Source organism: Acipenser ruthenus, chromosome 3 (genome assembly GCF_902713425.1).
Source record: "Acipenser ruthenus chromosome 3, fAciRut3.2 maternal haplotype, whole genome shotgun sequence".
In the NCBI taxonomy this organism is placed as follows: domain Eukaryota; kingdom Metazoa; phylum Chordata; class Actinopteri; order Acipenseriformes; family Acipenseridae; genus Acipenser; species Acipenser ruthenus.
In genome coordinates, this window is record NC_081191.1 from 43,888,300 (window position 1) to 43,910,394 (window position 22,095).

General features: G+C 40.7%; 1 protein-coding gene across 3 annotated transcripts in view; it reads right to left on the reverse strand.

Moving 5' to 3' along the window:
* Positions 1–16,105: 16,105 nt before the first annotated feature.
* Positions 16,106–22,095, reverse strand: part of LOC117435451 (chondroitin sulfate proteoglycan 5-like) — a 79,542-nt gene continuing 73,552 nt past the window's right edge. Inside the window, exon 5 of one of the 3 annotated variants that reach the window (XM_034058607.3) lies at positions 16,106–16,699. In XM_034058607.3, the coding sequence (XP_033914498.3) occupies positions 16,532–16,699 (168 nt within the window). In that variant the 3' untranslated portion in view covers positions 16,106–16,531. The remainder of the gene's footprint in view (positions 16,700–22,095) is intronic. The other 2 variants (XM_034058606.3, XM_059012978.1) reach the window with 2 other exon arrangements.

Here is a 22,095-nt window from a genome sequence, read left to right on the forward strand (position 1 = left end):
AGCCCCAGGCGATGTGGAGCAACAGGCAGCCCCAGGCAATGCGGAGCAACAGGCAGCCCCAGGTGATGCATGGCAGGCATCCTTGGGCGGTGCGAGGCAGGCATCCTTGGGTGGTGCGAGGCAGGCATCCTTGGGTGGTGTGAGGTAGGCATCCTTGGGCGGTGCGAGGCAGGCATCCTTGGGCGGTGCGTGTCAGGCATCCTTGGGCGGTGTGAAGCAGGCATCTTTTGGCGGAGCGAGGCAGGACAGGAGCAGTCCTTCCCATGACGATGGAGGTGGAACCAGCAGGTATTCACCCTCTGCTGGTGGAGGTGGAGATGGAACCAGCAGGTATTCACCCTCTGCTGGTGGAGGTGGGAGGGGCAAGCAGTCCTCCCACGGCGGTGGAGACGGAACCAGCAGGTATTCACCCTCTGCTGGTGGAGGTGGGAGTGGTAAGCTGTTCTCCCACGGCGCTTGAGACAGAACCAGCAGGCATTCTCCCTCTGCTAGTGGAGGTGGGAGGGACAAGCAGTCCTCCCACGGCGGCTGAGGTGGAACCAGCAGGCATTCACCCTCTGCTGGTGGAGGTGGCGGATTCAGAGGCAGCTCCTGCTGCTCTGTCCCTAGCAGTGGTGGAGACAGAGGCAGCTCCTGCTGCTCTGCTCCTGCTGGTGGAAGCGGCGGAGACAGAGGCAGCTCCTGCTGCTCTGCTCCTGGTGGTGGAGGTGGCGGAGGCAGCTCCCACTGCTCTGCTCCTGCTGGTGGAAGCGGTGGAGGTGGGGACAGCGTGTAGTCTCCTCCTGTTGTAGGGAACCAGTGATTCTCCTTCTCCTCCTTTTCCTGGAGAATGGGGCAGTTGACCACGATGTGGCCCCACTCCCCACAGGCAGTACACCAGTTCACGGCCTCAAGTGTGCTGAGGTATGCTTTCCAGCTGCCCTTCGGTCGTCCCTCCTCCTCCTCTCCAGGGCAGGGGCAGTTGACGATGGAGTGGCCCCCCTTCCCGCAGGAAGGGCACCAACTTGAGGACTCAACCAGGCAAAGGTAGCCATCCCAGCATCCACTCTTGAGCTTCCCTCTCTTGGGCTCTTGACGCTTAGGCTCCACCTTCATGGGTGCTGGATGTACCGACTCCCCCCTTCCGGGCACTGGATGCACAGGCTCCCCCCTTCCGGGCGCTGGATGCACGGGCTCCCCCCTTCCGGGCGCTGGATGCATGGGCTCCCCTCTTCTGGGCGCTGGAGCCTGCTTCTTCGCCTTCTTGGCACCGCCCCTCCTTCCATTCTTCAGGACCAGCAGTTCCACCTCCTGCCATGGAAGGGGTTGGTTGGGTGCTTTGTGCCCGACCTTGCCGACGGCAAAGCACCACTCCTCCCCTTTGAGACAGGTGAGGCAGGTTTCCTGATCCACCTGCGGCGATGGTATGGCCTTCAGGTGGACCCACTCCTCCGCGGTCTCCACCTCACCTCGATCAAAGGCCTGCACAAAGAGGAGGTCTTCATATGGGCACACATCAGGGAGGTGTCCATACTCCAGGCAGGCGAGGCACCATGTAGCCCCTCCTTCCTTCAACTCCCTCTGATGCTCATGCCACCTCTCCATGTAGGCATCCACTTTATCCAGTTTTTATTTATTTATTATTTTTTTTTCCTCCAAACACAAAAACACTTATTCGAAAAAAACGAACAAAAAAAACAACCTTTTCTTTCCTGGTCCGGCTCCTGGAGGTGTTGTTTGTCCCACGCAGGACACCATATGTGACCGAGTGCTGTTGAGTGGCGTGTGAGTGGTGATGTCACGGACCAGAAACAGGAAGCAAAACAAGGAATGGTGGAGGGTGAAACTGAATGCTACGGCGTTCTGTGCTTTTATTAAATAATAAATAAACAAAAGGTTTAAACAAAACGAAACAAACACCAAACAAAAAGGCGCAATGGCCAAACAAATAAACAGATACAAGTATCTTTAAATATAGCAACTGTTTTCCGCTCTCGTTTTTCGCTCTCCTTGCTCGCTCTCCCATACTCTCCTCTATACACTCTCCTCCGAGCTCGGACAGCTGCAGGTTCTTATATTCTGGCCACAACTACCGACGGCTTAATTCCGTCTCCCACAAGGATGCTTACCCCCTCCCCCGGATCGAAGAGTCGCTCACAAGCCTTAGACAAACAGCCTGGTACTGCGCCCTGGACATTGCCAGCGGGTACTGGCAGGTTGAAGTAGACCCCAGAGATCGTGAAAAGACTGCCTTCACCACTCCTTTGGGCCTTTATGAGTTTGAGAGGATGCCGTTTGGGTTGTGTAATGTCCCAGCCACCTTCCAGAGGCTCATGCAGCGTTGTCTAGGAAGCCAAGTAAACAAGTCCCTCTTGATTTATCAGGATGACGTTATTGTTTACTCCCCAGACTTTGAAACCCATCTGGAACACCTGGAGCAAGTATTTGAGTGGTTGTGGAGCCATTGCTTGAAGCTCCAACCCACTAAGTGTCGACTCCTACAGAAGAAAGTGAAGTACTTGCCCAGGAACAAGAGGGCAAAGAGAGAGTTATAGCCTATGCCAGCTGGAGTCTACATCCTACTGAACGGAACAACCAAAATTAAAGTTCTTTTAAATTGAAACTTTTGGTATTGAAATGGATGGTAACAGAAAAATCTAAAGACTACTTGTGGGGGGGGGGGGGGGGGGGTGTACCCTTTACCATCTACACAGATAATAATCTGTTGGTTAATTTGGAGACGGCTAAACTGGGAGCCACAGAACAACACTGGGCTGCACAGTTGGCCAACCATGAGTTCAAGATATTGTATCGACCAGGAACCACCAACATTAATGTAGATGTTCTTTCCTGGTTACCAGAGGAAAGGACTGTGATGGCCTAATCCCTTGACATGGTACCCCCCCCAGGTAGAAGGAGAGCCTGTGCTCAGCCGGTGCTTCACATGTGGAATGGGAGGCGACACAGTGGGAACAGTGGCAGCAGAAAGATCATACTTTGGAGGCCCTACAATATTGGCTGGAATTAGGGAGATGCCCCGATGATGCAATTCAGGAGGCTGCTACTCCACCATTATGCCGCCTGCTGCAAGAATGGAACCACTTGATATTGACGGACGGAGTGGTAGCCAGAAAGAACCTCGACTTGGATAAGCATGTCATAACACCGCTCTGTAGGATAAGAGTCTCCCCGAGCCTGCAGTCGTACAGGCTGAAAACCATTTGTTTATATTGTAAATAGTGTGTATGTGTTCTCACCCTAAATATAAATGCTGTTTAGCACCTCAACCCTCCAGTCTCTTTGTTTCATTGGTCCACCACACCTCTACCTGTAACAGCGTTATTGTGTTTTTAATATAAATACAAGTTAACATGATGTTTATGTGTACTGTTATTTTGAACTGGTTTTTAAGCTCATAGGTAATTGTGCTACAATTCAGGATAATATGGTAAAGTGCTGCCTATCACTTCTGATAAACAGAGAAGTTTGGTATGCAAGGAATTAGAATTTGGGAGAACTTATATATATATATACACACAGTATATTTATACAGTATATACTGTATTTATCAAAATATTAACTCAACTGCACACAACTGATCACTTTTTAATAACTAGAATATATTTATAACAAAATAAATGTATATATACAGTATATATATATATATATATATATATATATATATATATATATATATATATATATATATATATATATACTGTGTGTATATACATATATATATATACACACAGTATATATTTTTCTAATGAGGTCCCCTACGTCTTGGCAGTCAGAAGAAAACAATTCTGAGTTTTAAAGTGAAAACAAATATCATACCAAATCTTTCTGCATTTATTGGGGTGCTACCAATACATTTTTGAGACAGCTTGCTGATTAAAGCATTTTTCATATGCATTTGAAGACCAAACAATTATCAATTTAGGAATATTTAGTAAAATCATTTTTGTGTTCAAAACAGATTACCTCCTCCCCTTTTCAGAAGTTGCTTGGACCTCACAACCCCTTAGATTGTTGGCTCTTTGTTAATAGATGTGAAGTTCCCTAGGAACCATCGCGCTCTGTGTTGCTCGCCCTAAATTCTGAATTACATTTCTTCAGAAAGGCTTCAGAATTCTGGCTGAGATATCATATGGGCTGGCAGGGCTGTGTGATGGAAACACACTGTGGTGGAGGCGAAGGTGTAAGAATGAAGAGGAGAGGGAACAAAGAGGGCTCTGTGTGCTACTGTGTGGTTTGTTTTCTAATCACCTCTCCTTGTGGGTGTGTGTGGCTGACCCCCCCTCCAAGCCTCTTCACCACATGCAAATTAGCCGTTTGTTTCCTTCTGTCACCGGTCCAACGGCAAAGTGGCACCCTGGGAAACGTTTAATACACAAAGTACCCAAGCATGCCTCAATTGAAAGGTATTTAAATGAAACAGAAGAATTGAAAAAGAGGTATTTAAACGAAACAGAAGAATTGAAAAAGAAAAGAAATTCAATTTACACATCATTATGCATCGCAGCATTAGGGCTAACTATTTAAAGTTTTGAATATGTTCTAAGTTGTTGCAAATGGCATCAGTCACACATCATTTTCAAAGTAATTGAACTAATCTAGAAGTTGATATAAGTGGTGGCTTCTTTCTTTCTTTCTTTCTTTCTTTCTTTCTTTCTTTCTTTCTTTCTGTGTCTCTTTGTGTGTGTGATTCTTTAATGAATCCTCAATGTTCACAACTAATTAAAAAGCTGCAGTTTGTAAAACTAACAGCAGAGAGCACCATCGTGTATCTAAAAAAGGGAAAAAAATTAAAAAAAACAACCTGTGTGTGTGTGTGCAGAGTTTTCCTGCGTCCTTCTTTTTTCTCTCTCCAGCCAGTTACTGGTTTGAATGTAATCCCTGCGCCACAATGAGCTATGGGGCCTGAGAGACACCCTGACCTGCAATCAATTCACACCATGCACCCTTTCAGTGCATTCAGACCTGCCTGGCTGGCAGCCACCATTCCCCCTGAACCAGCAGAACAAGAGCCTTCCTGTTCATCTTCATCACTGCAGTTGAACAGTTTACTCAAAGAAGCGTAATAAATCAAACGACGAGCATTTCGACTGGAAGTCTTTTTCAATGTTTTCAGTCTTCTACTCGAAATGTTTGTCATTGGACTAATACTGTTTCTTTTAGTATGGTCGAGCAGCTGTTGAGTGGCGTGTGTGGTTACGTCACGGACCAGGAAGTACCAGAAACAAAACAATGGTGGGCGGGTGAAGCTGAACGCTACGGCGCTCAGCGTATTTACTAAATAATAAATAAAATATTTAAACAAACAACAAAACAACAAACAAAAAGGCGGGTTGGCCAAAGAAATAAATAAATAAGTATCGTGCTCGTGTAAACCAGCACACTTAGCAGTTATTTTAAGTTCAGTTTTCGCTCTCTCCTCGCTCTCCCGTACTCTCCTCTGTACACGCTCTCCCCAGCACGGACAGCTGCAGGTTATACTCTGGCCGAGGGGTTAACTAGCTGCTGATTATCTTATTACCCCACGGCCACAGTCTGCACGGGTTTAGTAAGGATGCGTGACTGTCAGCTAGTTAAATAATCAGTAGCTGATCAGCCACTTATCCTCACAAGGTTTTTAAAATATAAATACAAATAACATTATCGGCTTTCGCCATAATAAACAAATCATAATAAATAAACAAACAAAGGGGCGGGGTTTAAACAGTAACTGTGAAACAAGGGGGTCTACAAGAGGAGAGCATTGGAGAATGTTCTGTGTCTGTTTGTCACTCTGTCTGTCTGTTTGTTCACTGGGCAAGTATAGTGCATGGCAGGGTGAGGGAATGCCATCACTAAATATTGCCTTATAAAACTGAACCACAGTAAGTTTTCTAAGCTTTTACTGTATTTAACCATGTGTTACCATGGTTTACCATACATACACAGCTGTGATTTGCCCTGCTTATACCTGTGCTTTACCAGGATTTCACTAAGGATGTACTGCATGTAGAAAGTGCGGTTTGATAACAGAGTTCCTGAGAAGGAGGAAATGTGTGGATAGAGAAGTGGCCCTTAGACATATAATTCATGGATCTTCTTTTGACTAGCACACACACTCGCTTCAAGGCAGTCTTGGTTTTTTACATGATCCCTAGTACTTTAGCTGTTGCAACTTCATTGCGAAACACTTTACTTTGTTTAAAACATCTATTAAAGAGAGAGGAGACAAGTTTCTGTTTGAAATATTCAAATTTTACAAAGAAAATGTCATCAATTTTATCCAAAGAACTTCCGAATCATCAGAGCCGATTTAGTGATGGGAAGACTAGCAAGATCTGTGGGTGGTGAAATCCCTGCCTACCCCAAACTCACTGCCAAGAATATCAAAGAAAATGAAGCATGTTTTCAGTCCATCACGGCAGCCAGTTGGAAAGAGAGACTGTACTGTACTTGCATATGCAGGAACAGGCAAGCCTATTTGTATGTACCCCTTGTTACAATATGAGCAGCTTTGAAACTCACTTCACAACCAAGCCCCCTGTGTAGTCCTGTGTGTTCCTCTCAGAACAGGCAGTAGAGCTGATCCCAGGGTATCCTTCAGGGTAGTTCTTTTATCTGTAGAACTTGCAGAAAGACAGCAGATTGCAGCCGGCTGCAGGCTCCTCACACATAGATGAGAGCCGCTGAGCTGCATGTCTGCGTTTACAGTTTATAGGTGATGATCAAGCTCAATGCCCTTTTTCATAAGAGTGCACCAGCAAAATACAGAGTTATAGTCAATGCATTTAACAACTGTGATGATAGATGTGTAAAGGTGGGTTACACCCATACGATAGGCACAGTAGGGGTCTGTATGAGTATTGAAATACTAAAAGAAACTTTGCAAAATTCAATGACAAATGTTATTAGTCTTTAGTGGGGTCTGCATTAGGCAAAAAAATGCCTATAACACTCCCGAGATATTTTGTGTGCGCATGTGTGTGTGACTAGATAACAGGTATCTTACCATATAAATAAAGTTCATATTGTAATTTTGGTAACTTGTGGTGTTCAGTGTAAAGTCATTTTAGAGATTGGTTTATGTAAGTAATACTATGTCGCCTGCAGTACTAGAGAATATCTTAAAACATGGAATCAGATATTTCACTAATGGGTATTGCATTTAAAGAACTCAATCCTACATTTTTAGTTCTTGTTTTGTGTATGGTAAACTATGAAGGAGTTTCCATCATAACTGCATGCAATTTACAGTTTTCAAGCTAAGCGATTAGAAGAGAAGCCCTTGCATCGAAATCTATAGAAGTTATTTATGACCAATTACTTGAATGTCATTATTGCTAGTTATCTAATGTTTTATTAGTCGTAACATTGTTTAATGTAATATTGACTGTGCAATTGTTTTAATGTATTGCCTGCCTAATTGTTTGATATCCTGCATTACTCGTTTTTATTTTTCTGAATATATTATTAGATTGAATGCATGTTTAATAAATTGCTTTGTTTTAAAATAAATTCCTGGTAAATAATTTGCCTGTGTAACAACCTCGATTTATGAACTTTAAATTAAATAGATTGTGATCTATTTTTTGTTGTAACATGAACATCTGCTATCGTTTTCAGAGAGCGATATTGAAAATGGATTTATATATTATAATAAAACGCAGTTATTGTTTTTAAAAATAATACCTTACTACGTCACCCACAACACCTTTAATTACACTACGGTAGCAGCAGCATATGTGTGCCCTTTGTATGAAAAAGTAATTCTGCATTTTAACTGCGATTAAAATCACTGTATTTAAATGTTAACTTTTCTTTTTGTGATCAATATTTTTTGCTTTATTATTTTAACAATAAAAAGGAAATACACGATCACATTTACATACATTGAACAGTAACTAAAAAAACAAAACAGAACACACAGAAACAGAAAACCTCTCCCAAGTTTACACACATGCATCATACAACCAAAAAGGACAATAACTGTACAACTAAAATAAAACCTGTCACGCCTTGATAATGTCGGCAATGGTTGCTGAGACTATATTCCATGCCTCTACTGTAGCTGGCCGAGCCCTGTTTAAATCAGGCTGTACTGTGTTGTATTATTTATTATTTATTTCTTAGCAGACGCCCTTATCCAGGGCGACTTACAAGATATCACTTTTTTGTTTTTTACATACAGCTACCCATTTATACATTTGGGTTTCTACTGCTTTTCTTTAACCACTGGAGCACACAGCCTCCTGGCAAATCCCAGCTCAGCCACTGACTCACTGTGTGAACTTGAGCAAGTCACTTAACCACATTTGGTAACCCAAACTAATTTGTATGGTGTGCAATATCAGGCACAGCATGGGAACAACCTGGGGCCACATTCTAGGGTGCACAAGTGGGTCCCCACTAATACAACTGAAATGAAAAAGTTCTGGGGCTTATCTTTTCTAATGGGATGAGGGGATACACCTAGAATGGATTTATATTGGTCCACCAACCAAATACATGCTGCGCCAATTTTTCTCTCCACAGTGAGCTGGGACAGGTTCCAGTTATTGTTAAAGTTTTTATACTACAATGCTAAGACTCTCTCGAGGGACCATCCTCAGTTTGACAGGCTCTTCAAATTACAGCCACTTCTAGACCATCTGAAGCATACATTTGAAGAAATATATACACCTGGCCAAAATATGTCTGTGGACACGCTGTTCAAGGGGAGGATTCTCTTTAAGCAGTATGTGGTGGCCGCGACCTCTTCTACTTAACTGTCCAGGTCGTGATTCAAATTATGCCATCTATAGTTTAACGAGGAATAGAACCTCAAATAACCCTATCTATATACCAGCAATATTTGGGTACCCCACATAGAGCCCCTCTCAAATAAAGGAAAAGACAAAAGAATGGAAATTGGTTGTGCTCTTTGAGCAAAATCTTTATTATAGAAAACAATGGCTTGTGGTACAATAAGACCCAACAGGAAGGGATTTCCTCATCAATTGGTAGCCAACAAACAGAGGCATGGCGAAACCAGCACTGACAAAAAAGATGTGTACCTCCTCACCACCATCCACGATGAGGCAACTGTAGCAATTCCTGTGCGAGGTCAGGACACACACACAAACAAGCCAAAGTTTGTCCTGGAGTACAATAAATTCATGGGAGGCGTAGATAGGCCAGACCAGATGCTGGAAGGAAGGAAGACCATGGCATGGTATAAGAAGCTTGGCATGTACATGGTCCAGATCTCATTGTGCAATGCCTATGCAGAAACTGTGACAAATCTTAGTGAACAGCATTGTATTCGAACGCTGCCACAGTCCGGGAGAAAAGCCTGTCCTCAAAAATAGTGCTGGGTATGTTCCCGCAAGGGCATAAGGAGGGACACACGGTACTACTGTCCATGCTGTCCCTCTTTGCCAGGCCTCTGTTTGGAGGAGTGTTTTGAAAAGTACCACACAGTACATGAGTACTGGAAGGACTAAATAAACCTTCAAAATAAACCAACGTAACCAAAGTTTGTATAAAACACTTGTTTTTTCTTCATGCGGCAACATTACCTTGGGCTCCAGAATGATTAAGGGTAACAAACGATTGAATGGGGATGTTATGTTACCCGTTTCTAAAATTCTTATTTTGTGCAGATTCAGAAAATGTATACTTATGCCAGGGTATCCATTCTTTGGTGGCGTACTAGGCACATGAAATCAGAGTGGGTGCTATAGGCTGCATAGTTCAAAGTAGAAAAGTCAAAGAGGCCTGGTGTCAGTCTAAACGCCTGGAAATGTGTGTAAATGTGCACATATTTGATATCTTTGAACTCAGGACACTCCAAGGAATTCAGAAACACTGTTTTCCCAACAATACATAATTCAAAGTGGAAAAGTCAGTGCCCTGTTATCAGCCTAGAGCACGTCATACCCCCCAAACAAATACAAAGATTTACACAAAGATACAGGAAAATCGAGCAGCTAGAAAGTCTCTAAAATCTTAAATCAAACATGAGGATTTGAGGGACCAAGGTATAATATATTTTATGAAAAAGTTGCATGTTGCATACAATAATAGCTGTATTTTTGTGGTCACATGACTAAAAATCCACAAAAACTTGTCACCAATGAAATGTTCAGACTGTGACACACTTAACAAATGAATATCCCAAAAAGCATGTAATTGTTTTAAATACTGAATTTTTACCAACCGTTAGTTAAGGTGGAATTTCGTGAGGCAGGCAGACTCCGACACGTTCAGCTGGCTGGGTGTAAATGGAACAGTTTAAATTTTCGCAAAATCATTTCTGTTCTAGCATCATGGCTGACAGCGATTTGGGGATGCTGCTTGTGCATTGTGGTGATTTTTTTTTTTCAGACAGAAAGTTCCAAGTAGTAGTTACATCATATGGAATAAACTATAACATTAATATTGTAGAATGCATGGGGGAAGGCAGCAGCAGGGCTGGTAGGTGACGTAATCACACATGAAGGCATAAGCCCGATATACGCCCGCCCTCCGCCTCTGTGTGGATTGCCTCGCCCCTGTGTGATGCGCCTGCCTGCATTTACCGGGATCGCTGCATTGGTGTCAGAGTGGACGCAGGTACCCCAGAACGCACTCGTCGGACTGTAGCCTGGTGAACAAGTCCGAGGCTGGTAGGGGAGAGTGTAGCGTGCATGGGGGAAGGCAGCGGTGGGGCTGGTAGGTGACATAATCAAATACGAAGACATGAGCCCAATACACGCTCCTTGCGATGGAGCTGGCTCTTTTGTACAGAGGTATTAGCGGTATGCGTTAGTGCGAGAGATCCCGGGTTCGGGTTCGTGCCCGCCCTCCGCTAGTGTGTGGATTGCCTCGCCCTGTGTGATGTGCCTGCCTGCGTTAACTGAGATTGCTGCAATATTATGGGTCAAATATATAAAAAAAAAACCTCGCTCTACTGTAGAGACCATCGTAAATCGAAGCTACGTGTATTGTATTTTGCCAGTAATTGCATGTACAGTTGTAATTTACCTATAGAATAAAGTCTCTTTTCCTGTCAATAATCAACCAGCTGATTCCCCTAATGAATGGGGCAATTTCCATGTAAAAATAAGTCTCACCTTTTTCTCACTATTTTGGTAGTACTTTCAGGTTGTGTCCATTTCCATGTAGTTTTCTTTCAGCCAGAGAAATTCTTAATCCAAATGCAAAATAACCTAATTAATATTATCCGGGAGAGTATATTTCAATGTTTGTGTCTGAGTTCCCATTTGGCCTTGCGTGACTTACTGATATCGTACAGCTTTCTTAAACTGGGTTTCCACTAAGTTTTTAGGTTGTGTTAAAACACTGAAAGTGCAACCTGCCTCATTTGGCCACCAACAAAATTGAATAAAAATAGGTTAGATAAATAATAAGAAAAACAGACATAGGTTACACAAATAACCTTAGATAGCTAATAGACATGTACAAGAGTTACAGTTAATGCAATCATTCCATTAGCTATAACCACTTTAATGGGGGCAATAACCAAAGCTAACAAAACATGTTCTGACCTTTTATTAACATAACAAAATCCTCACCAGTCTTTTTGCATTTGTACTTTTTGCTTTCCAGACCTTCATAACTGTACTGTGCTCTAAATGCAATGACGCCCTCCTTCTCCCTGTGAGTCGATTTGGAAGGATTCTTGTCTTGTCTGAAAGCAGCTTGGAGGGCAGGCATTATGTGATCCTTAAGCATGCACTATATTGCAGAATTAATTTCTGAAACCATTGAATATTAGCTCTGCGATAAAATTTTCCAGGAGTGCATATGGTAAATCCTGATGATAAATCAGTGATAACAGTGTGAAGTAAAGGAACTGTCTCCTAAATCTGGAGGTTTTACAGGGTATAAAGAAACGTTCTTACCTTTCTTTGAGTGTATGCTCCCAGCAGACTGTAGCATGCAACTTCAGGGGTTGTCTAGACTTTGCCATAGACCACATCACTTGATTAATTTGCTCTTTAGTGCCGACTTCAAGTTTGTGTCGATTATAATGGTGAAAAAATATTTAATGTGGAAAATGTTTGTTTCATTGTTTACTCAGAATGTTTTTGGAATGCTATCATGAGAAGTTGGAACATTGTTTTTGCAGACTTGTTTATTAGTATTAAGTAGAGTAGAAGAGTATTGAATGGAGCAGGCCTGGCAACCGCTGTCCTGTTTGGACAACAGGAGTTTTGTAAAAGTGATGTATGGATAATAAAAGTTGTAGAACCAAAAACCCTTCAACAAGAATCTTTTTCAGTAACAAATCTCTCAGTAACAAATGTGTGCAAGCTTCTGTGTTTTCTTGTTGTTTGTTTTCCTGAACGATTGGATGCTTCTATGAGAGCTTGTCACCCATTTTAACTTCTGAATTCCTTGTCAGATTCATCTGACATTTTGTATATTAGTTCATAATGGTGGGATCAAAACAGATTTAACAAATTGTTAAAATTGTAACAAAGCCCCCCCCCCCCCCCCCCCCCATAAAAACAAAAACAAAAACAAAAAACAACCAAATGTTTATTTATAGATCTTTATGCTGAGTGTGAGGGGTTCAAAAGCATATTTATTTTTCATATTTCAATGGCCGGCTTGTAGCACTGTGATATCACAATAGCAGCTTTGCTGGGCTTTGAATTCAGAGCTCTCCACAGCAATGGCAAAAAAAAAAAAAAAAAAAACTGCGAATAAAAAGTATTTGTGGATAACTCAAATAATCAATATTATTAAGTGTTTATGGTTTTCCTAATCACTGATTACACCATTTTAGTTTAGTACAATTTTTTTTTTATAAGAAAACAGTAAGTGGGGTCTGTAATAGTGTTGAGCGATATTGACTGCATAAATAATGAGGTCATCAAAGTTTGACTGAGTATCCAATTTGACACTAGAGAACTTGTAATTGACTGCATGCAAATTAGTCATCCAAAATACAGCTCAGTAGCAGATTTGAAGAGAAAGCTCTCACCAAAGGTTTGCATATAGACGGGCAATTTGTTCTAAATTGCTGCCATAATAGGCTGGACCATATTTACAATAGTATTTTGATGTAACAAACCTGACCACCATCTATATATACTCAGGTAATGGAAAAACAATCCCATTTTCACAGGCACTGATACATTGTAGTGTATTGTTATGTGTATAATAATAACAGCCTTGCAGAATTAACTTTGCAGGTTCAAGTGGCCTCATTTGAATATGTAGAGAGTTAATTGAAGAGCTCTCTATCAGTGCTGGATTCAGTCTCTCTACAGCCTTCACTGATCAGCAGGAGAACTTTTGTGATATTAAACAGTATATACTTAAATTAGACCCACCATTTAGGGCTGATGTACAATGTGTTTGCCTGCTAACTGGCAATACTTTGGACGCAGAAAAGTGTTGGACCCTGTACAACCAGTCCTTTATAAAAGGTGACCACAGTAAAAGCACAGCTAAGTGTAATAAAGTATAGCGGAAGCATGGTAAAGCATAGGTAAGCATTGTAAATCCCAAAGAGCTTCCTGAATGGTAAAGCATATTAAAAAAAAACAAAAAAAACATGGCAAACCATGGTAAACTATTGTAAATGCAAAGTATAACTATGGGAAAAGCATAGGAAAACTGCAAAAACACCCGTGCTGCAAATTTACAATGGTAAAATTTGATAAAAGTACACAGAGGGGTAGGAAATAAAACTGTCAATTCTGGAGAGGAGACTGACACCATGTGGAACGTTCTAGTAACAGTTTGCAGATCTTAACCCTATTTCTAACCCCCAAATGGATTTGGGAGAGCTGATTAGACTTGAATTCAATAAAAAAACAAGAGTTACCAGCAGAATGGGAGTCACACAAATAATGTGCACTCGAACCCGTGCATTGCATCACTTCCAGAAGAGTATGGACTGTCCTGCCACCTTCCAGTGCCACCAGTCCCTGATTCTCAGCACAGTCTGTATTGCTCAGTTGAGATTGCTCATTTTCACAGTCTTCCACAGATTCGCCATATCCTGCAGCTATATCGTCATCAGAATTATCATAAACACACTACTAAAGTGACCTGAAATATATAACTTGGTTGTTCGGTTTTAGTTTTGTTAAATTAACAAATGTTTTCTCTCCTTCAAAAAGTAGGAGTTAATTAAAGACTAGAGTTAAGGCTTTGAAAATGTGGCCTAATAAGAAGTCTCATTGTGATGTGATGTTATGTGATTTGATTTGATTTGATTTGATGTTATGTTGAAGTAATGGCTTCCTGCATGAGGTATTAATTATGTTATTAATTATAAGTTTTACATTATGTGTATCTTTTATAGTTAAGTTGTTTTTAATCATTATGTTTAAATTGTGTGTGAATGTGCTTATAGTCGTTTTAATGCAGTATGGTCCAAGTTTAGAATTCTCTCATTACACTGGGCTGACCCTGAGATGGGGGGGGGAGGTATTAAAAAAAAACAGATGGATGTGCCCTGCTGAATGTAGCACGTGGCGGACCATGAGGTCAGAGAGCACCGCCCCCTTTCCCACAGAGGACGTATGTGGTAGGCTCGCCGTGTGTAATAAGAGAACAACTTCGATTATTGGACAGAAACCAGTCGGGTTGAAGGGGAGTCAACAATTACTTACAAAGGTATAAATATCAAACATTGCAAAGTTTTGTCAGTCTTTTCAGCTCTTTCGAATTGACTCCATGGATATTCGTGCTTTCTGATACAAACATATCATGCACTGAGCTGTACTGACACATATCTACTCACAATTTCTGCGTTTTTTTGCATATTTTTCCGCACATTTGCACTGTCACTACCCATTGCCTCACAATAGCTCTTGAACATGTTTATAAGTTCAGCTGATACACCACAGTGTAACCATTAACCTGACCCCCTGCAACACTCTGCCCACCATGGAGGTAAGAAATACATCACAGGATACCACATAGAGCATCTGAACAGCTAGAGGCGTACATTGGTTAATATAACAGTGATATTTAACACCCATACCAAACTGTCCATAAAAATATATATATTTAAACAAAATATTTGAGTAACTGCAAGAACCACTGCTTACATCATTAAAATGTAAGAGGACATTAAACATTAAAATGTAAGAGGACATTAAACATTAAAATGTAAGAGGACATTAATCTATGACAATGGCATTTGAAGCCCCTCAGTTTTTAATGAGCCACTTTTCTTGGGTATGGAATGTTGTTTAGGTTCACTTTGTATAATTTTCCAAGTACATCTGATACATCAGCATGTAACCACTAAACTGTCCCCCTACAACAATCTACGCAAATGGAAAAATGTCAGTTCTGGAGAGGACATACATAAAAAATATATCAGTTAGAAATACCAAACAGAACTGTGGCATTCCCTACATAGGAGCAGAGTGTTGCAGGGGGGCAGGTTCATGGTTACACTCCGCTGTACCTTATGGACTTGGAAGTTAGACATGATTCTAACATTTGTTTTGAAAAGTGACTTGTCCTTGGTGTTCTTCACAAGTATATAATGCCCAGTACACTCTGTGTTGCCAGACAGGGGAAAATGTGTTTTGTACAAGAAACAGAATCTAGTTACATAAATCAAGTATCATTTCAGCATTGCTTGGACAATACAGATTGTTATTGATTGGTACTTAATGTAGGCGTATTAAGGTTTTATTCCATTTTAATTAATGCCTGACCACTTAAAATTCTTGTAACTGACAAAATAATTTCAAAAATGTTCTGTGTTATGTACATCTATTCACTAATTAGGTCTGAAATGTGTGTTTTTGAAAATAGTCTATGTTTTAGCAAACATGTATTTTCATTTTAAAAACATGGTATCTGGTACTACACAAATTTAAAGAAATCTCTCTTTTCAGGTCTCGCTTCAGAAAGTCTTGCATTTATTTTGTTAGCTTCAATCACTTTAAAATATGTTAAAGGGAATTAATTAGAGAATCTGAGTATCAGCACACCCCTTGTCCAAACTACCAGCATATTTAACATACAGCTGCAGGCAAAGACAAGGATATCTTCTCTGGCATTTGTGTTCACAGAACAGAAAGAGGAAAGAGTGAAGAAAGTGCACTGAAGCCATGTATGCAGGCACTGAGAGAGAGGGAGAGGGTGGAAAGATAAAAGCAGGAACGAGTGGGCTCAAGCTTTTAATGTTAAAAAAGTTTTATTTCATAACTGCCTTGATTTTTTTTCGTTTGTTTTTGTATTCCCAAAAAATTACAAAAAAATTGAAATACATCAAAGGATTAGAAATCACATCAATAAAAACAAAGACACGTTTTTTTTTTATCACTCCGAGCAAGTTTGCTTTTTTCATATATACTATATATTTTTATAGATACTCACTGAATTAGTCAAACAAACATCAAACTTCTGTAATTCTTTTTGTTTTTAAAAATGTATATAAAATACACTAATGCATGCCATTAAATTAGTAAGGCTTGGGGAGGGGGAGGGGGAGGGGGAGGGGGATGGGGGGTGAAACATAAAAAGACGAGTTTGTACCGTTGTAAAAAGTCTGTGGTGCTGCAGTTTGTATGCTGTCACTGTTGTGCATTTACATCATGTTGTTCTGAAGAGAGTTTACCTCGGAGTTCTCCTCACACTCAGCTGACTTGTTGTTTTCGTGTTTGGGTGTCAGGGAGTTCTGGATGTTGAGTGCGTCGTCCTCCTTGGGAGACACATTCACTGGGTCCTCCAATTTGTTCTGTGCGTTCGGGTCGTCCTGTGGAACAACATCCTCTGTTAACTCTCATTACCCCCGACCTACAGCATCCCCCTTTAAGGATCACGTATGATTGAAGCAAACGTCCCAGAAAGATGGATAGTAAAGAACGATATTATAAAATGCTTCCAGGTCATGGAATCAATTAGTGAACTGTTTGTAGGATATATATATATATATATATATATATATATATATATATATATATATATATATATATATGCAAATCCTTCTTACAATGCCATTTGTTGTATACTCATTTGTAAAAGATTTCGATTGGTCTGTTTCTGAAGCTGAATACTAAAGTCACTGCACCAACTTATTTTCCACTAGAACTAGATTCTCAATGATTGAATGATGTGTTCTTGTAAAATGCTCAAACAAATGCAAATTCTTCTATAGGTCATGCACTTAGGAAGCAGGCCTTGCCCCACTAGGGTACTAGTTAAAGGGAATATTTATTGGGTCTGATAGTTATAAAACAAACAAAAAAATGTTTACAATCAATGCCTGCAGGTTTTCCCTTACTCCGATACAGTGCACTGATTTTTGGGTGCAGTTTAAAAAGATAATGCATCACCCTGCTCTTGCAAAGTTAACACATTCAGCCGCAGAACCTTGGAGGACTGGGCGGGGCCAACACAAATTACCATAAAGTTTTAAAAAAGATATATTATTGTAAGGTCATTTCAACGTTACCTCTAGCAGTTGTTGCTAAGGAATTTTAAACAACCAGAAACCAGAGCAGAAAAAAGAATCATGGATTTCATTCTTGTTCAATCCTGTGATTTAAAAAAATGCATGTAGTTTTAATTTAATGTCAAGTTGTTTAAAGTGAATACCAATCTTGGAGTTGGAGGACACAACTCCAATTACTGTATAGAATTATACAAACATTTCCAAAAGCTTTTTGAGAACTGATTATAACTTACTGTTCTGTTTCCTCGTTCTCGTGTAAAAATCTGGTTGTAAACGCAATTTTAAATCTAGCTCTACACTCCATTTTAAAACTGATTGTAAACACCATTTATAATCCGATTTTTGCCATGCTAAAAATCAGGGAAAACTGTAACTTTATGACATAATAAAGCTTTTTTTTTTACTGTAAACATATCCAGTGTGTTCTAAATCATGTAATAAAGGGAAATAGATAATGCCTCTACTACGATTAAACTGATATAAAAATAATCTGCTGGTCCTTGTTAATAATCAATAACACCTTACCTATTTTCCATGAATTAATTTTTGAAGGAAACAATGTGGCTGATTCTCAAAGTCTTTACTTCAAAGTTTTTTTCAAAAGGAAAAAAAACACCTATTAAAGTTACATGAGTAGAACACAGCAACATTTATTAATTTAGGTAATTTTAAGTGAGCTAGGTGTTTAGTTAATGTAGTAATTTACACTTCAATGTAAAAGGCTTTAACTTTAAACTCAGACCCATAGTCTTAGTTGCTCAATGGTTATGTCTTTTGTTTATTTTCGCATTCAGAACCAGCACGTATCCCAGCCCAATCCTCAACACAAGGGCTTCACTTCACACAGTGATAGCTATTTAGCAACAAACAGACACTGTAGTTCTGAACATCACTGGAGTATCACTGGTGCACTGACAAGCTTGGAAGTCGTTCTGCTTTCAGGAAGGTTTAAAAAACAAACCATTGCAATTTAAAATATGTATTTTGTCAGAAGATTAGCTTCAACCATACTTGGAAGTGTAATACAAGGGTACATGTAAGTAAGGCGACTCTTTTTAGTAATCAATTTCTAAAGAAATATTGAATATTTCAACCAACTAACTGAGGTTTAATTCAGTATGTTATGGGACTGGCAGCCTGGAGACTGATGTCCTCTTTTACCCCCGGATGCTGGTATGGCCCAGAAACCCCACACCCATCCACCCACAGTACAAGCATGCTACCCGCTGTCAGTGTCCCATACATCGCAGAGTGAGAGGACAGTTCAATCTCCAGGCTTATCCAGATGCTCCTAGTAATTAAAATTATAAATTATCTATGCAGTATTGTTTTTGTACTATTTGTTTGCCCTGTGCTTTAAAGCCCAGATGTTAAAGGTTTACTTCTTGATTTGGAAACCTTGAGTTTGATGTTTCTGTTTTCTTTCAATCCTTGGAAGAGCTTGCAGGATTTATTTCTCAGAATATAACGGGTAAGTGTCTCTCCTGAATCCAGCAGTAAGCCCTCACTGTCTGTCCAGCGCTGTATTGGCAGCCCTGTCACATGTACGTGCAGGGGGATAATTGCACTCTCCACTGCTTGCTTTAGGGCAGACTGATTTGAACATAGTTCAACTTCCTTCAAAGATTGGAACCAACATCATTTTCCAGATCCAAATCAACATTTGTCTTTTCACATTTTCAGAAATCAGCAAGGCAATGGCAGCGTGCAGTGGGTACAATGTGAGAAACCACTGCTGGCACATTAGTGAACCTTTAACAGCGAATGAATGACCTGTGCCAAACTCCTCCATGCAAGACAGGCAGGCTCTGGAGTCCATCAGTGCCTGGGAGAGGTTGACATAGCGTGTCTAGGGTAACACCCTCTTTGGAAGACGTCTCCAAGACCGCAGTACATCCTCAAAACAGATGCTGAACACACATGAAAATATAAACAGGTCCTGTCGTAACTGACTATCTTTTGTAATATATTAAATAGCACAAATAAAGAAAGTTATTCTAAACCTTAAAAATAGTTCTATTGGAAAAAGAGTCCTTGTGTGGTGATGTCAGAACAGGAACTGAATGATACAGAGTTGTGCAGTGAATGCGCTGTTTGCGCCGGTTTATTAAATGAACAAATAAAGCATTTAAACAAAACACAAAACACTGAACAAAACAAACAGCACATTGGCCAAAATAAACAGAGAGACAAAACAGACCGTGGACGAACCACAAACAAGTATCATGCTGGTCCTTCCAGCATGAGTAGCATTTGTTATTTTAATCGTCTTTGTTTTTATTTCTCTTTCTCCTGTTCTTCACTGCGCACACACCAACCTGTGTGCGTGAAGCACTCACTCTTTTATGCAGCTGTGCCGAGACTCAATTGCTAATCAGTCATTCACTTGAATCTCGTCACAGTTTGCATGTGGACTAATTGTGCACTCCCCGTGCCCCCACACAAATACCTATTTTAATCTGCACGTGAAGTGATTATAAAATCCCTGTGCCTAAATACAAATATACATTTTAAATCACCTGTGCTACATAACCCACACTCTGTGCACCAATACATACACACAACATAAAACATAAAACACAAAAATACACACAGGGGAGGGGCACCCTGCCACATTATTAGCAGGGTAGAATCTCACTTTATTGCTTCATGCAGAGTGTATTCGGCATGCAATTTGAATCCAAGGTACAAGCAATGACAACCCCTAGAACAAGGGAGAATTCCTGTATGGTACATCATAAAGCTTGCCATAGTTAACCATAGTCCACTAACATTTACCATACTATCCAACTGGTTTTAGCATTGTAAAAGGGGGTGGTTACAGTATCTGTTGAAGGGTTGAGGGGCTGACAGAACTGGAGAAGGCAGCCCTCTGTCCGTCTGTCTATATGGTGCAGGTACAGGCCCCTCAACCTGGGCTTGTGAGACCACTTAGCCCCCCTCAGGAGGCGTGAGACCACTTAGCCCTCCTGGTCCTTTAGCTTACCTGTGTGTCATTTGAACTCAGATCTGAGAAAATAAACAAGGCTTTAGACAGCAAGCCACCTATTCCCTGTCCTGGAGCTTAACCTCATGAAGCGAAAAATAAAAATGGATTGCAAGGTCTTACATATACTGTATGTCCTATAGAATCATTAGAACCATATATGTGAGACCCTAAAGGTCTTTTCACACTGAGCGTGTCACGTTGAAGCATTAGCGTCTAGTGTATTTTGACACTGTCAAATTTGCTTTCACACCAAAGGCGTTCAGATAATTAGAACGCAAGGAACGGCAACCCTGTGATGCACAAGAAGTCGAGATGTATTACACCGTGTAACAAATTTTTTTTTTTTTTGTTATTTCCTAATTGCTTTTGCCTCAAAAGTGTAGAAAATGGCTATTATTTCCCACAAACTTTGCTTTTGTGACCAGAACATTCCAGATAGATTCAGTGCTGAGTAAACTTGGAGTAACTTCTAGAACTTTCCAGTAATATAAATAGTAGTATAAATACAGGGGCCTTAAGCCCACCAGTTCAGTTTAGTTCCAGCTGCCTAAGTGGATACATATCTGCATTTTTCTGAGATGGCATCAAGGTCATAGGAGACTTCAAAATGGTGGCATTCCTGATGGGTCTCCAAGGAGGTTTTACCAAGTTTCCCTGCTATCTTTGCCTTTGGGACAGCAGGGACACCAAGGCGCACTACCACAGGCGGGACTGGCCACAGCGGACCGAGTTCTCTGTGGGGAGGAATAACGTCAAGTGGGAGCCACTGGTGGACCCCCGGAAGGTGCTGATGCCACCACTGCACATCAAATTGGGCCTTATGAAACAATTTGTCAGAGCTCTAGGTAAGGAGTTGGCAGCCTTCAAGTCCCTTCAAGACTTCTTCCCTAAGCTGTCTGAGGCAAAGGTCAAAGCCGGTGTCTTCGTTGGACCACAGATAAAGAAGATCCTGGAGTGCAATGAATTCCCCAAGAAGCTCACTAGTAAGGAGAAAGCGGCTTGGAACAGCTTTGTCGCAGTGGTTCGGGGCTTCCTGGGCAATCACAAGGCCGAAAACTATGTGGAGCTGGTTGAGACTCTGGTGAAGAACTACGGCACAATGGGTTGTAGGATGTCCCTCAAAGTCCATATCCTTGATGCTCATCTTGATAAATTCAAGGAGAACATGGGAGCGTACTCGGAGGAGCAAGGCGAGCGCTTCCACCAGGATATACTGGACTTTGAACGCCGCTACCAAGGACAGTATAACGAGAACATGATGGGAGACTACATTTGGGGGCTGATTTGTGAAAGTGATTTACAGTATAATCGTAAATCTCGAAAAACTACTCACTTCTAAATCTTTTGTAGTCATTTTTGTATTACTTTAGTATAAATACATGTTAATTTGGATTCATATGTTGTTTTTTTCTGACTTTATGTGAACAAAAAGACACAAATTCGCCCGTTTTCTCATTGGAAATAGGTAAATTTCAAAATATCACTGTCCTGGTCACAAAAGCAAAGTTTGTGGGGAATAATAGCCATTTTCTATACTTTTGAGGTATAAGCAATTAGGAAATAACACTTACTACCCAGGAACCAAAAAAAAAAAAAGAAAATTGTTACATGGTGTAATAATAATAATAATACCCTACTGCTGACTGTTTATGTTTCTCTACCTTTTCATTTCCAAATGCTGCTCCAAAAACTCCATTTGCAGCATGTA